Here is a 13508-nt window from a genome sequence, read left to right as displayed (position 1 = left end):
TGTTGTCAGGATATATATAATAATATTCACCTAGACGAATCCAAAAGTTTGACCTTTGTTGATCAGTGTTAATTATTTCATCTTTGTTAATGTTGAACCATGAGCCATACAAAAATATGTCATCTTGTGTTGTCCACCGATTATTCATGAATGTCTGCGTAGTGTTTTTGCTAATGCGTGGTTTCTCCTGCACTACAAGTGGTTGAGTTGAAAACTCTGAAAATTGAGAAACATTAATATTTCTTACCAGACAAATATGATTCGGTAAAATGACATTTGAAAATTTGGTGGACAGAAGCCGGAACTAAGTGGCTTTGAAATTGAGGTTCATCGTGTGATTATTGTACGCAATGCACACGAATAAGAGGATTATATCTTGACTATCATCATTAGGGATATAAGATGAACTTTTGAAGAAAATATAGAACAAATTAAATTGAGGTTTTATGAATCATCTCTATACTAATAAAAGAGTCGCTCTTTTGTCATTTGTCATCATATTATACATTTTCATTAATGTGTTGCCACTTGTCAATCTATTAGTTTTCCATTTTAAATTTATTAGACATCCTCATTAATGTGATTATATTTTAAATTTTAAATTATTGTTTTCATTAATTTTATATATTTATTTGAATCAATGATTATAATTTCATATAACTAATAAAAAATATCTCTTAAATTAATAATTTATTTAAAATAACTTATTAATAATTTTGAGTTATTATTATAAAAGTTTGATTAATTTTATAACTGCGGTTCCCACGGTTATAAGCTAAGATAATCGAATCACCGTTATAAACTAGTAAGATAATCGAATGGGTTATAAACTAGTAAGATAATGAAATGGGGTTGGATTTTTGATGAATTATGACTACGAAACATATCGTATATATAAGGAAATAAAAATACGTGTCAAAATTCGATGATTTGATTTAGAACTGCGTGCCATTCTGTCATCCCTAACATTTAGTCAATTTTCATTTTATCCCCTCTAATTTGTGAGTGATTTATAAACTATTCTCGACCTTTTGTTTAAACTCTACTCGTCTATATGTTCTTGAAAAATTATACAACTTAAAAATTCATACTTAACATTAAAAGCTACGTCGTTAAAGTTATATCATGAATATGCTCGAAACGAAATCAATATTGAATATTATTGATAATTAATTTATGTTTAAGAAATTAACTTTGGTCAATAATTCGTTAATAAAATGTATAACGTTAAACTTTGGCCAAGCATACATTCTTTCATCCTATGCCTCTGAAAATTCCCAAAGCACAATGTACAACTCAAGGTTGGGATTGAAGCCTTTGAAATTTGAACTTGGGTTATTTCCATTTTAAAGGGTTTGTTTCATACCAAGTTAAACACCACTACACCATCTTGTTGATGAAGCAAACAAAATGTCCTCCCCAACAAGGAATCATGGGTTTTGGTCCATTTCATATTTTCATTGTGTGAATGAAGTGAAGAATGGTTATGTCATCTTAAAAGAAGTCCACGTCATCATCTGATTCTGACTGTGGACCTTTTCGAAGCTTTTCTTGGAGCTCCAATTGCTTTGGCAAAACCAACTCTACCCTCTCCCCTGATTCCGAGAAATACCTCTCCAACACCATCTAACATGAGTTTATATATTCCAAAAAAAAAACATTTATAAGTCAAAATGTTATTTTTTACTATATTAATTTTAAATTAAGGAAAATAGACACTTACCATGGCTGCATAAGCATCAAGACTTTGTTTGCGATCCGATTTGTTGAGGCCCCTAAGAGATAATTATAATTATAATTATTATTATTAAGTTATCAGAAAGATCTTGTGTAAAATTAAAAGCATAGTGTAGTGATTATGAATAATTAGTTGTTGGCATTTTCACATACAGGTTAATCATCCGGTTCATTGCATCTGTAGATGTGCCATGTTCGTCTTGTAAGTATACTCTCCAACCCCTACAGAAATAGTTTGTTAGATAAAATGATGTAAATGTAGTGGTTTTTCTGAAAATTTCCCACAAAACAACATCCTAAAATGTAAATTTTGTTGTATTTTTTTATAAGGTAGATAGATAAAAAGTTATACCTCTCTGCAGCCCAAATGGCTATCCTACCTGCAACGCTACGAACTTTATTAGATTGTGGCGTCTCTTTTCCATCTGATGAAACGGGCAACCCAATAATAAACTCATCTACCTCCTATAATAATTATATTCTTGTAAAAATCAAAGGTCAAACAAGTCAATATTTGACCGATTCAAGTCAAACATGAGCTTCAGGGAGATATTATAAGTACTACAAAATAAAGAATGTTGATGGCAAGAGGATATGTATATTACTACACTTATTTCAAAAATATGGAGATATTTTTCTAGTATAAACATGATGTGCGTTATCCTCTATTGAATATTTGACTTTTGAATGTCAAATTACAATGATTGTTGTTAACTTGTTTTGGTTCAAACAGAAAAAACATATGGTCTGTTCAAATCACACTAGTTTGAAGCTACGGAGCTATATACATGGATCAGTTTTGATTTTTAATTTTTAGAATCTAAAGGGTAGAATTTCAATAACCAAGAACATACCTGTTCTTGAGCAATTGCAAGCAGGCCCTTCTCAAGCTTTTGGCCCCTTAATTCCAGAACCTAGAGCAGACACACACGTGATAAAATCCAAATCAAAAACCTAAGAACCCATTGAGATTGTGCGAATTAGTTATACAAATTGAAATTGGGTATTAAATGAAGATTGAAAAAGACCATTAATGGAGATGGAGATGTGAGGAAGAAACCTTGAGGGGGCGAACTGAGAATCCTTTGCTTATGGCAAGACCGGTACGAGACAACCCAAGATCAATTCCTAGACTGAATCCACCCAACCACCTGGAATCAAGCTTCCTTCGCATGGCGTTTGGGGGGAAAGGAAAAGGGTGTTCTTCGACTTCGAGTGAGATATCTGCCCTAATTTTTGAAGAGCGCATTCGTAGAGAATTGAGATGTTTATTGGAAGGAATAGTGGGTGAAAGTGTAAATAATATTGGCAATCCATGCGTCTGCGCCATTTGCACTCTCTGGTTCCTGAATCCACCGGATGTTCGACTCAACCAGGAGGATAATAATATTATGACTGTTCGTAATAATAACCCTGATCTTTAAAGTTTTAGCATAAACGCCCCTCAACGTTTCTAAACCTTTTCTTTTATGGGTTTTCAAGAAAAACTAAAAGCCACCTAATCTCGACAATAAACACTTCTAGGTGTAAACTGTAAAGTGCATTTTTTATATAAAAGAATTAATATATTATCACATGAAAATGGTAGGTTATTTTAACAAAATGTTTAGTTTTTACAATATATCTTTGTTGCAAATTGCAAATTGCAAATTGCTTTTTGAATACCTTCTAAAAAAATTGAAGAGAAGCATATATCTTTCACAATTCATATGAACTAGTAAATTCATTAAAATATAAATTATTCAATAGGAATGATGATCTATGGTAGCAATTCGCAAAGATATTGGCATAAATTTAGTCATTTGTGTCTCTATGTAATATAGTAGATACATAGCATTCAAATTTCCCAAAAACAAATTCAATAGAATAGGAAAGGAAAGGACCCATTCATTGTTCAATAGAACCCGACATAATTGCAACCCAAATTACCAAATTAGACCCTTCGATTTCAATTCTGTTTGTATCTATGTCTTTCGTTTAATTTTTTGTACTTTTCAAGATGAAGACTATTCAAAAAGCAATTTCAAAACTAACAATCGGACTCATGCCAAATTCATGGTCATTATGTATAAAAGGGACAAAACATACTGCTCATTTTGTTAAATGAACCATATACTATTTCGGTATTTTGTAACTATGCTTATGATAATATAACATTTAAATGACAAATTTTGAAGCTTACAAGTATTGATTTCATTTAAAAACAAGTTACTTATAATCCAAAAATTCAACTTTAACACCCTTATTTCATAAAATAACTACTACACAATTCCTACTAAAATATCTATTACTAAGAAAAACAATGTCACAAGTCACCACAACAACACACTAATATTATAATTTAACAACCAACAACTAAACTAGAAATATATTACATCAATTTAGTTTTTTTTTTTTTTTTTTTTACATCAGATGTTACTTATCCCTGCAAAAATATGGTTTAAACAACCACCAACTAAATTAAAAATGTTACATTGCACACACACACAATTTTATAAAGTTGACAACATTTATAATAGAAAAAAAAAATCATAATACCTTATTTTCTCATGATGCCAATTGTGTATTTTCAGACCCTTGTCTCATGTGACATCGCTCAACAATCTTAGTGAAATCCTCAAGGCTTAGCTGCCAAACATACAGATTTTTAAATTAGTAAAGTTTTAAAATCTTCAAGAATTTAATAAAAAATATTATATGGTGAATAAAAAAATAAATTAAGACTACTTCCTAACCTTTCCATCTCCATTGCTATCAAAGAATTGAATCATATCCCTCATCTCTTCATCTGTCCATGTAAAATCATGTGAAGCTGCTACTCTTCTCAAATCCCTAAGACTTATCCCCCCTTTGCCTACTTCTGCAAAAACCAAAAAAAAGGGTAATTTTGTCATTTATCATTTACTCGCATTCCAAATCATCTTACAGACTTATAAACCAAAACCGAAATAGGCATAGGAATGGAATTGAATTTCATTCCATTTTCTGCCAATTATATGTGTGATTTCAATTTATGTATATTCCAATTCCTTTAAAAATAAATGAAAACGTAAAAGAAAAAAAAAATATAGCTTGTGAAATTACCATCAAACTGAAAGAAGTGTAGTATCAATTCATCCTCTGTCATTTGAACTCGACTTGCAAACTGCTTTCCATAATACCCACAAAAATCAAAATGCAGATGTTAGGTTAAAATTACTTATATGCCCTTCACCATCAGTAAGAACAAATCAATAGTGTTGATTCCATTAGTGGTATTCCTCTATTGACATTCATTAAAGGGTATTTCAAGTAAGGTAAAATACATGTTAATGCAACAATATGTTTTAACATTTTTTCCAATCTATGCAGTATGCAACAAAGTGGTTTTTTTATACAAAAATGAAAAAAAAAAAATCATTTTAAGACAAAAAGATGCAACATTTTATGGTTTAACCACTTGAAATGTGGTTTTCATGACTAGTGCTAGTTGTATAAATTGGTAAAAGAAAATGCAACATTATTGCATAAATTGGTAAATAAAAGAAAACATTGTTGCCTAAATAAGCATTTGATTGAGGTCACAGTGTTGCATATTTTAGTCAAACCTTTTACTTAAAGTACAAAAAAAAAAAAAAAAAAAAAAAAAAAGTCAAGCATACCCAGTTTTTCCTCTTTCGATTTCCAGAATCATCTTTACGTACAATCTGCTTTTTTTCAACATTTGATACCTTTGAATCAGATTTTTGAGGAGGCGTTTTGCTCGTTACATCCAAAAAACCTGGTGAATCTTGTAGAGAAAGAGCAATGGCCTGTATAAATAGTGTTAAAAAATATGATGGAAATCTTTTGGTCAAATGAAAACCACAAATTCATGCAATTAATACTAATAGCTTACCTTCATCAAGGCGTCATCATCATCACCACCAACAAAATCCGAGTTTTCTGAAAGCTTTGAAATTTTCTTGCTAGGTGTTGATTTTTTCACCTTTGGCTGAAAACAAGATAAACATATTGTATGTTTAAACTGATAGATATTGTGAAAATTGTTTGTTGGAATGTAAGGGTAAAATGTCGTCACACAGTTTGGGTTCTTTGGAGAAGTGAATTATCGAACAATTTTGATTTTCTTCTAATTTAACACACGGTTTTATCTTATATCTATTTGGAATGTCTTTTTAGAGTCAAAACACTATATTTTTGATTTATTCGCTTCTAATTCATATTCTTACCTTCGTTCGAGACATGTAATATTCATCATCGTAATCGTCACCATCTGATTCACTTGCAGAACTGAATTCCTCATCCTCAACAGGTGGCTTATACTCCTCATCGTCTTCCAAACCCACCTTCTGTTTACCCTTCTTGTTCGCGTTTCGAGAAACAGGAACCGAACCCATAAACGAAGACGCCATTTTGTCTAAACCCATTGCTTTCATTCTCGCCTTGTTCTCTTCAATTCTTTTCATTCTCTGTTTCTCGTACTCTGTCATATTCTCTGAACCCATATTCCCTTTTCTCCGTGGGGTCATATCGGAGCCCGTAGCTTCGGTTTCTGAATCTGATTGATTGGCTTGCTGCATATTGATTGAATTAAGGTATCGAATAGGCTTCTCGACTAAGGTTCGGAGGGATTCGATTGAATTGGGGGATTTTCAGTGTAGGGTTTTATGTTTGTTAATTTCCGGGAGGGGATGAACGCGGGAATGTTATTAGTTTCTTGGGGAGTTTTTTTTTTTTTTTCTTTTTTTTTCATCCGATTAAATTAAGTAATCTAAATTGATTTCGGTTTTGAAAATATAAATCCGAATTAACCAAACTTAATTTAAATCCGATCCAATCTAATTATAATTCAGTTTGATCGGTTTGTATAATTCGCTTTCAAAATGCATACCATTTTATAACTATATATAATTATAATATTATCTTATTTTTACAAAAGAAACAAAAACAAATTATTTAGTTATAATTTAAAATTTATAAACAACTGTTAAAAATGTATATTATAATTCAATATTTAATAGATAAAACACTTTTGAAAGAAATTGCATATTAATTTTTTTTATTAGGTGAAACATTTTGAATTTTTTTGAAAAAAAAAATAGTTTATAAAATTAATAAATAATTATAGATATATTAAAAATAAATAAATAATAAGTTGTTATTCGGTTTTTTTGAACTATTCGGTTCTTATTTTATAAGCCAAAACCAGTCTGAAATCTAAAATAATAATTCGGTTTTGGTGAAATTCATTCTAATAATCCAAATATTCGAACCAAATAGTCAAATCTAATTATCCAATTGGATAATTTTGTTTTATCCAAATAGTGAACAACCCTACTTTTTCTATAGTAAATTACACAAATTACATAGGTTGTCCCTGTGGTTTGGGATGATTTGTATTTTTGGTCTCTAAGAATTTTTTTTTTAACTTGGGTGGATGTTTTAGTTTTATTGCGTTGTTGGTGCTACGTGAGACTATTATGCCCTTAAGTACTTTTTAAAATTTCTATTATTTTTGTTTACCATTTATAAATAAAAAAGAAAATAAAATTAACCCCCACTCTTCATTTTACCCTCATTCACCCTTTCCAGTTGTCCTTATACGTCTCTCCCCAAACTATTTTATGGCGAGACACTTTGGTGATGACACCACTGCCACTTTTCCGGTGACCATGACAGTTTTCAGTAAGAGACACCACTCTCTTCCCCCTTTTCTATTCGAATTTTAAAACACAAATTCGCAGGTCTGTGAGCCAATCGGATCCCCGCCACCTATATACCATATACAAAGTAGATACATAACTAAAATGGATAGATCGTAAAAAAAATGCATAAATTGCCAGAGAAACACAGAGATCTAAAGCTTTTCCTGATACACCACTCGTTTACGTCGGAAGATCGGAGGCAAAGAGCATTTTCGAAGCACCACACTTTCACATTAGGCTTTTGAAAAGGTTTTCCACTGGGAACCACCATATGAAGTTGTGATAGTGGTGATTGACTTTCAGGGGGAGACGATAGTGTGTGGATGAGAGAGAAATGTGAAATACCATGGCTTTAGAGATACAATGATGGTCGTGAGTTTAGAGATGTAGCTTGTCAGTCGTTGGTCGTCCAACGACAGTGGAAAGTGGTGCAAATTAGGGTTCTTCATTGTGTGTCAAGATGAGATAGGGAGAAAGAATATGTATAAAATGGGTGGGTGGGATTGGAATGACATAAGATGGGATATGAGGTTGCTTACTATTTTCTTTTTAATGAAAAATAAAAATAAATGATAAATAAATTAAAAAGAAAATTGGTAAGGTTGGCTAAGATATTCAAATCCTTAGTTTGAGTATGGAATAACATGAGTGTTCATCAAATTCTCTCAAACTAGGGCACTCATATCAACTTGTAACGACCCAATTTTTAACCCAAAGTTTTCATTTTCATTTATCCAAATTATAAGTCTTACACATGTTATATTACATATTTAATTATAAAAGTGAGTCTTAGCGGAAGTCTTAAATATTCTTTATACTATGGATGACGGTGATTATGTAACCGCTCAACACATCTCAACCGTTCAAACTCCCTAAACTTTCAATCTCAGCCGTAATAACTCAACATTTATGGTTAATCAGAGGTTCCCAACCGTTTTCATCTCCTCTACACGCTTCCTTCTTTTTCTCCCCCACGTTCACAATCGGTTGTATCGTTCCACAACCGTTCAATCGGTTTCTTGCCTCCTACAACCACATATAGGCGATCGGTTTCTCATGACAGTTTTTCCCACGTTCATAGATCCGGTTTCTCAAACTATACAACCCACCACACGTTGGTCAATGGATTCTCCTTCTTCGACCCAGTAAGACGATAACCGCAGAAGCAACGCTCTCGATTATTCATAAATCGCACAACCACGTTGTTACTTAATTGGCCACATATAACACTGATTCCCATCTTTATGTGACATTTACTAAATTTGGGGTTCACCTGTGCCATAAAATGGATTATGGAGCCTACATCGCATAACCTATAAGAACAGCAAGACAAGGTAATTTTGTTTATTGAATAGTTTTAACTGCATCCGTCAATTTAAGTTCTTATTTATAGTTGAATTAATGGTTTCTAACCATATTACTGCAGAAGTACGAAATTTTTACATGGAACAAGATAGATAAGATGAAAGTCTCCAAGTTACTAAAGGTTTCACCATGAAGGACAATCCAGATGCACATCAGATGCGGGCAAACCAAAAGTTGACTCTGATTGTGCAAGTGTGGAAATAATCGAGTTTAGCCAGCACTTCAACCCGTCACCATGACTTTCACCACTATTAAACGCCTCAAGATTATCAGGTAAAACACTATTTGATCACATATATGTGCTTCTCTATCTTTATTACACACACTCACTCATTTACTCCCTAGACTGAATTTTCAGCACATAGAGGCACCCGATTTCTATCTATCTATCTATTTGGTTTGCAATCAAAGGCAACCACTCACCTCAAAGGTATGAATGATCTACTTCTTTGACGTTTGTATTTCTTTTTTGCCCTGTTCAATGTTTATTTAGATTAGTTTTTCATTTGATTGGATGGTTTCTATATGGTAGTAGTTAATGAGGATGTGGAAGTTGATGTATTTATAATGCATATAACGTTTTGATGGAATGCCTAAGTGAAATACCCCTCAAAGACTCTAAAATTTTATATTTACCTTTATGTAAAATAATGTTTATATCATATGAAAATATGAATTTAAGAAAAGAAAGTATTAACAACTTTATAGATGGTAGTTTCCATATTTTCCTATTGGTCAACATCAATGTCTGTCTAAGAAATAAAAAGATTTGATGAGAAAATATCTAAAATAGCAATGTACTTACCATTGTTTGTTTTCTGGTGTAAGCAACACACTTTCATTTATTTGTGTCTGATAAATTCACAAAATAAGCTACACACTTTCATTTATTTGTATTATAGCATCATACTTTCATTTCATTATATCACAAGCTTGTGCTTCCTATTTTTTCTTATTAAGGTATTGTACTTTGAGAAATCTACCAAATCATAGCCTTATACTCTCATTTTCTTTTATTGACTAGACATTATATTTTGAAAATTTTATCAATTATAATAGTGAAAATAAAATTGCTATAAATTGGATATCTTTTATATAAAAGATAAAAAAATGACATGCATTTGGTGAGTTGATCCATTTAAAACTACTAATAAGCTAATAACTATATGTATACGCCATATAGTTCTTTGCTGAATTTCACAAACTAGCTGATGCAACAATTCATGATTTAATTAAGAAAATAGAGATAATAATTTTGGTGTAAAGTCCTTACAAAAATTTTGATGTTCATATTTGCAAGAATTAAAAATCATCCATTTTGATGAGTGTTTTTCAACCTTATTTAACATAACATGAATATGGTGAATCTATTGACATTGATGGTTTTGACATAGACTATGGGGTTAGTTATGACTTATGATGATAAATTAATTTTCTTTAATCTGTTGATCAATTATTTATGATAAAATTTTGTTTATGGAATTTAATTTATAGAACCAAGTTTTAACTGTGAAGTTTGGTGATTTGGGGACATATGTGTTGAACAAATGGATTCCAAATAGATAGATTTAGATGTCTTCGCCTGTCAGGTTCTAACAAACTCCTATTCTTTCTTTTTTTATTAAAAGACCAAAATACCCTTGGTATAAGAAATTGGATACAAATGATACACCGTGATTGATTACCTTCTCCCTTGGAACATATATGTATGCTTAAATTTTCAGTTGGCCTTACTTAATGCCCATCCTCAGATATATCCTGCACTTTCTTGGTTCTCTTTTCTATAACAGCAATGTACTTTCAGACTTTTTTTTTCTAATACCATTGTATTTACATTTTTGCTTTTTACAACTTTAAATTTTAAAGTTAGATCTTACTAACAAATTGTAATTTAATCAACTGCTATTAATTTTGGCTTATTATTTAAAAGTATACTGCTACTTAGAGTCTAACACGTCAACGATGATTCCTATTTTTTGTTGGGGCAAAAAAGTTCATTGTTGTTTTTGGATCTCAAGCCTTATCATTTTTAACAATAATGTCAACAAACTTGTCATTTTTAACAATAATAGCAGTAAATATTGCACACGATCGAGATAAGTATGTTGTTATTACCATTGGGATGTGAGCTTGTAAGATATATTCTGAAATGTATGATATTGATTGAATTTAGCATATAGATTTTATATAATGTTTACTTGTATATGCATGTTTTAAACCAAAATGAATGTATTCTTTGAATGAAATATATTTTTGTTAGTTTTCAAAGAATTGCCTTGGTGTAGTTTTGCGGTGAGCTAATTAACCTTTTTCTCTTTCATCTGATTAATTTTGAAAAAAAAGAAGCAACACTTTACATTATCTTCTTTTCCTTTCGAAATTCATCTATCTTTAATATCATTATTTGTAACATTTGACATTCGTTTTCGTTTTTACTGTTTTTGTTTAATTGATCAAATTATGTGCTTTGTCTGAAAATCAAACTCATTTGTCACAATGTTGGTGCTTGCTGCAGCAGTAAAAATGTATTTTCTCTTGTGGGTTATATATTTAGGATAAAGCTCCCATCTTTTAGACATTTGTTAATTTTGATATCTTTTTCATCAAAACTAGGTGAATCCCCGTGCGTTGTGTGAGAATAAAATTCTATAGTTAAAATAATAACTTTTACCAAATTATTATTTAATATTTCTACTTTGAAACAAAATGTTAATACTAAAGCAAACATATAGTTAACATATTAGTTTTATTAAACATTATAGTTTAATTTTTAAGTCATTGTGATATATACAATTACTTGATAATTTTATAAACCGTTTAATATTGTGTAAATTATATATCAAATGAATGATAATATAATGGGTAACAAAACGTATGAACAAAAATATGAACTGCAACTTTTAGTAACATAAAAATAGAAAAACATTTATTATAACATTTGTATCAAAAAAGATATATATACAACGAATAATAAAAAATATGAAAAATAAATACTATAACTTTTAATAACATAAAAACACTAAAACATCTATTATAACATTTATATTAACTCTTCATATTTAAATCACAAATCTCTTCAAATACATTAATGTTTTTAATGAGCAAAATTTTACAACCTTATAAAAGAAAGGAAAATAAAAAGTTATTAGTGATTACTAATTAATAATCATAAGTTAAAAACTCTTGAGTTGTAACTAATAAATATACATAAATTAGAAAACTCTTAAGTTGTAAATGAATGCGGTACTTGGAAATGTATATCTTTTATTATTATTATTATTATTATTATTATTATTATTATTATTATTATTATTATTCGTGTAAATAATTGGTTTTGATGCATCATTTTAATCCCTTCAATTATTAAACATAAATATATTTAATTATAAATTTATAACATACATAGGTTCATATACATGTTAAACAAATCACACATATATATATATATATATATATATATATATATATATATATATATATATATATATATATTCGTAAATGTCATGTGTAATTCTTGTTGTAGTAATATGGATAAATTACTTTTATATGAAGAACATATCATGATAAGTCTATCATAATTACATATCAAATGTTCAAAATTATGTTATCTTTTAAATATTGTCTTTTAAGTATGTTGTGTAGGATAACCCAACAAAAATATAATAGAAAATAAACATAATCAAAATAGAAAAAATACAATCAAATAAATAAGAGCATTGGGTAGTTGAATATATAAATAAAGATGTTACATAAACATACATTTAAATCAAAAGAAAAAACTAACATTCGTCAACTTTGCTCAAAATAAAAAACCTATATCCATTTTATGAATCTTCTTTCTTCATTTAACATCATTCAACCATAGAAACTTGATGATAATTCTTCACTAACCTGCAATCAAAATATTTTTCTTGAAAAAAAAGAATCAGAAAGATATTTCAAGCAAAACATTGATGTTTGGAGAGTCACATTCAAGATTGAGTAATACACACAAATCACATAAAAAGATTAAATGAGAAACTAAATATAAAGAAAGAATAGAAAAGCTTCATTTGTTTTGGTTGAAAGGAAAAAAAATCATATTACAATTACCATCGATGCGACATAACCCATTTATTCAAATCATCATATTTGGATCGACATAACCATTTCTTCAAATAATCATATTTGGATGTGACTGCTTCAACTACATGAAAACTTTTGAATCACAATATCTTCAAATCCTTCTTACATGTAAGATTTTATATAACACAAAAGACACAAAAGATTGACCTTTTTATACTAAACTTTTCACTAAATGCTAATTAAGCATAATATAAGTTATAAAACTTTTGAGTGTTAAATCATAATTAAGAAAACTTTTGAGTTACATTAGTTAAAAAATGGGGGTTTCAAATGAATGTTGTTTGAGGAAGTTAAAAAAAAAGAGTTTGAGATTCAAGAAAAAATGTTAGCTTTATAAGTATATATGATATTGGAACAAAAACTAGATTGTGGCTGAATATGTTGAGAATAATCTGTTGGCAATACGAGTTATTAGCAAGCATTAAGTTGTTGCTAAGGTAAGGGCATGTTTCTTAATTTTTTCTTTATTATGTGATATGAAAAAATTATTGTTTGGGTGAATCATAAATGATGAGTTTCATGATAAAATACTTAATGAACAAAATTGTTTTTTTTTCACTGAACGAACTTTTTAGATGATAATAATATATCACT

The 13508-nt window shown here is 29.7% G+C and overlaps 2 protein-coding genes across 4 annotated transcripts; both read right to left on the bottom strand.

The window, feature by feature from the left end:
• Window positions 1-1132: 1132 nt before the first annotated feature.
• LOC111896023 (uncharacterized) lies at window positions 1133-3122 on the bottom strand. Its single transcript, XM_023892053.3, has 6 exons — window positions 2798-3122; window positions 2592-2651; window positions 2090-2202; window positions 1891-1959; window positions 1724-1775; window positions 1133-1626 (listed from the first exon to the last, which is right to left on the bottom strand). The coding sequence occupies exons 1-6, from the start codon at window positions 3065-3067 to the stop codon at window positions 1495-1497; spliced, it is 696 nt and encodes a 231-aa protein (XP_023747821.1). The 5' UTR covers window positions 3068-3122; the 3' UTR covers window positions 1133-1494.
• An 881-nt stretch (window positions 3123-4003) lies between these two features.
• LOC111896028 (uncharacterized) lies at window positions 4004-6412 on the bottom strand. 3 transcript variants are annotated; one of them, XM_042901037.2, is made up of 7 exons: window positions 5949-6412; window positions 5615-5710; window positions 5379-5528; window positions 4822-4885; window positions 4473-4597; window positions 4276-4365; window positions 4004-4162 (listed from the first exon to the last, which is right to left on the bottom strand). In XM_042901037.2, the coding sequence occupies exons 1-6, from the start codon at window positions 6297-6299 to the stop codon at window positions 4285-4287; spliced, it is 867 nt and encodes a 288-aa protein (XP_042756971.1). In that variant the 5' UTR covers window positions 6300-6412; the 3' UTR covers window positions 4004-4162; window positions 4276-4284. The 3 variants fall into 3 exon arrangements, with proteins under 3 accessions (XP_042756971.1, XP_023747828.1, XP_023747829.1); XM_023892060.3 differs by having other exon boundaries at window positions 4004-4365; XM_023892061.3 differs by having other exon boundaries at window positions 4004-4365; window positions 4822-4882.
• Between the last annotated feature and the right edge of the window lie 7096 nt (window positions 6413-13508).

Source organism: Lactuca sativa, chromosome 4, assembly GCF_002870075.4.
Source record: "Lactuca sativa cultivar Salinas chromosome 4, Lsat_Salinas_v11, whole genome shotgun sequence".
In the NCBI taxonomy this organism is placed as follows: Eukaryota; Viridiplantae; Streptophyta; class Magnoliopsida; order Asterales; family Asteraceae; genus Lactuca; species Lactuca sativa.
This window is presented reverse-complemented; position numbering and strand designations above follow the sequence as displayed.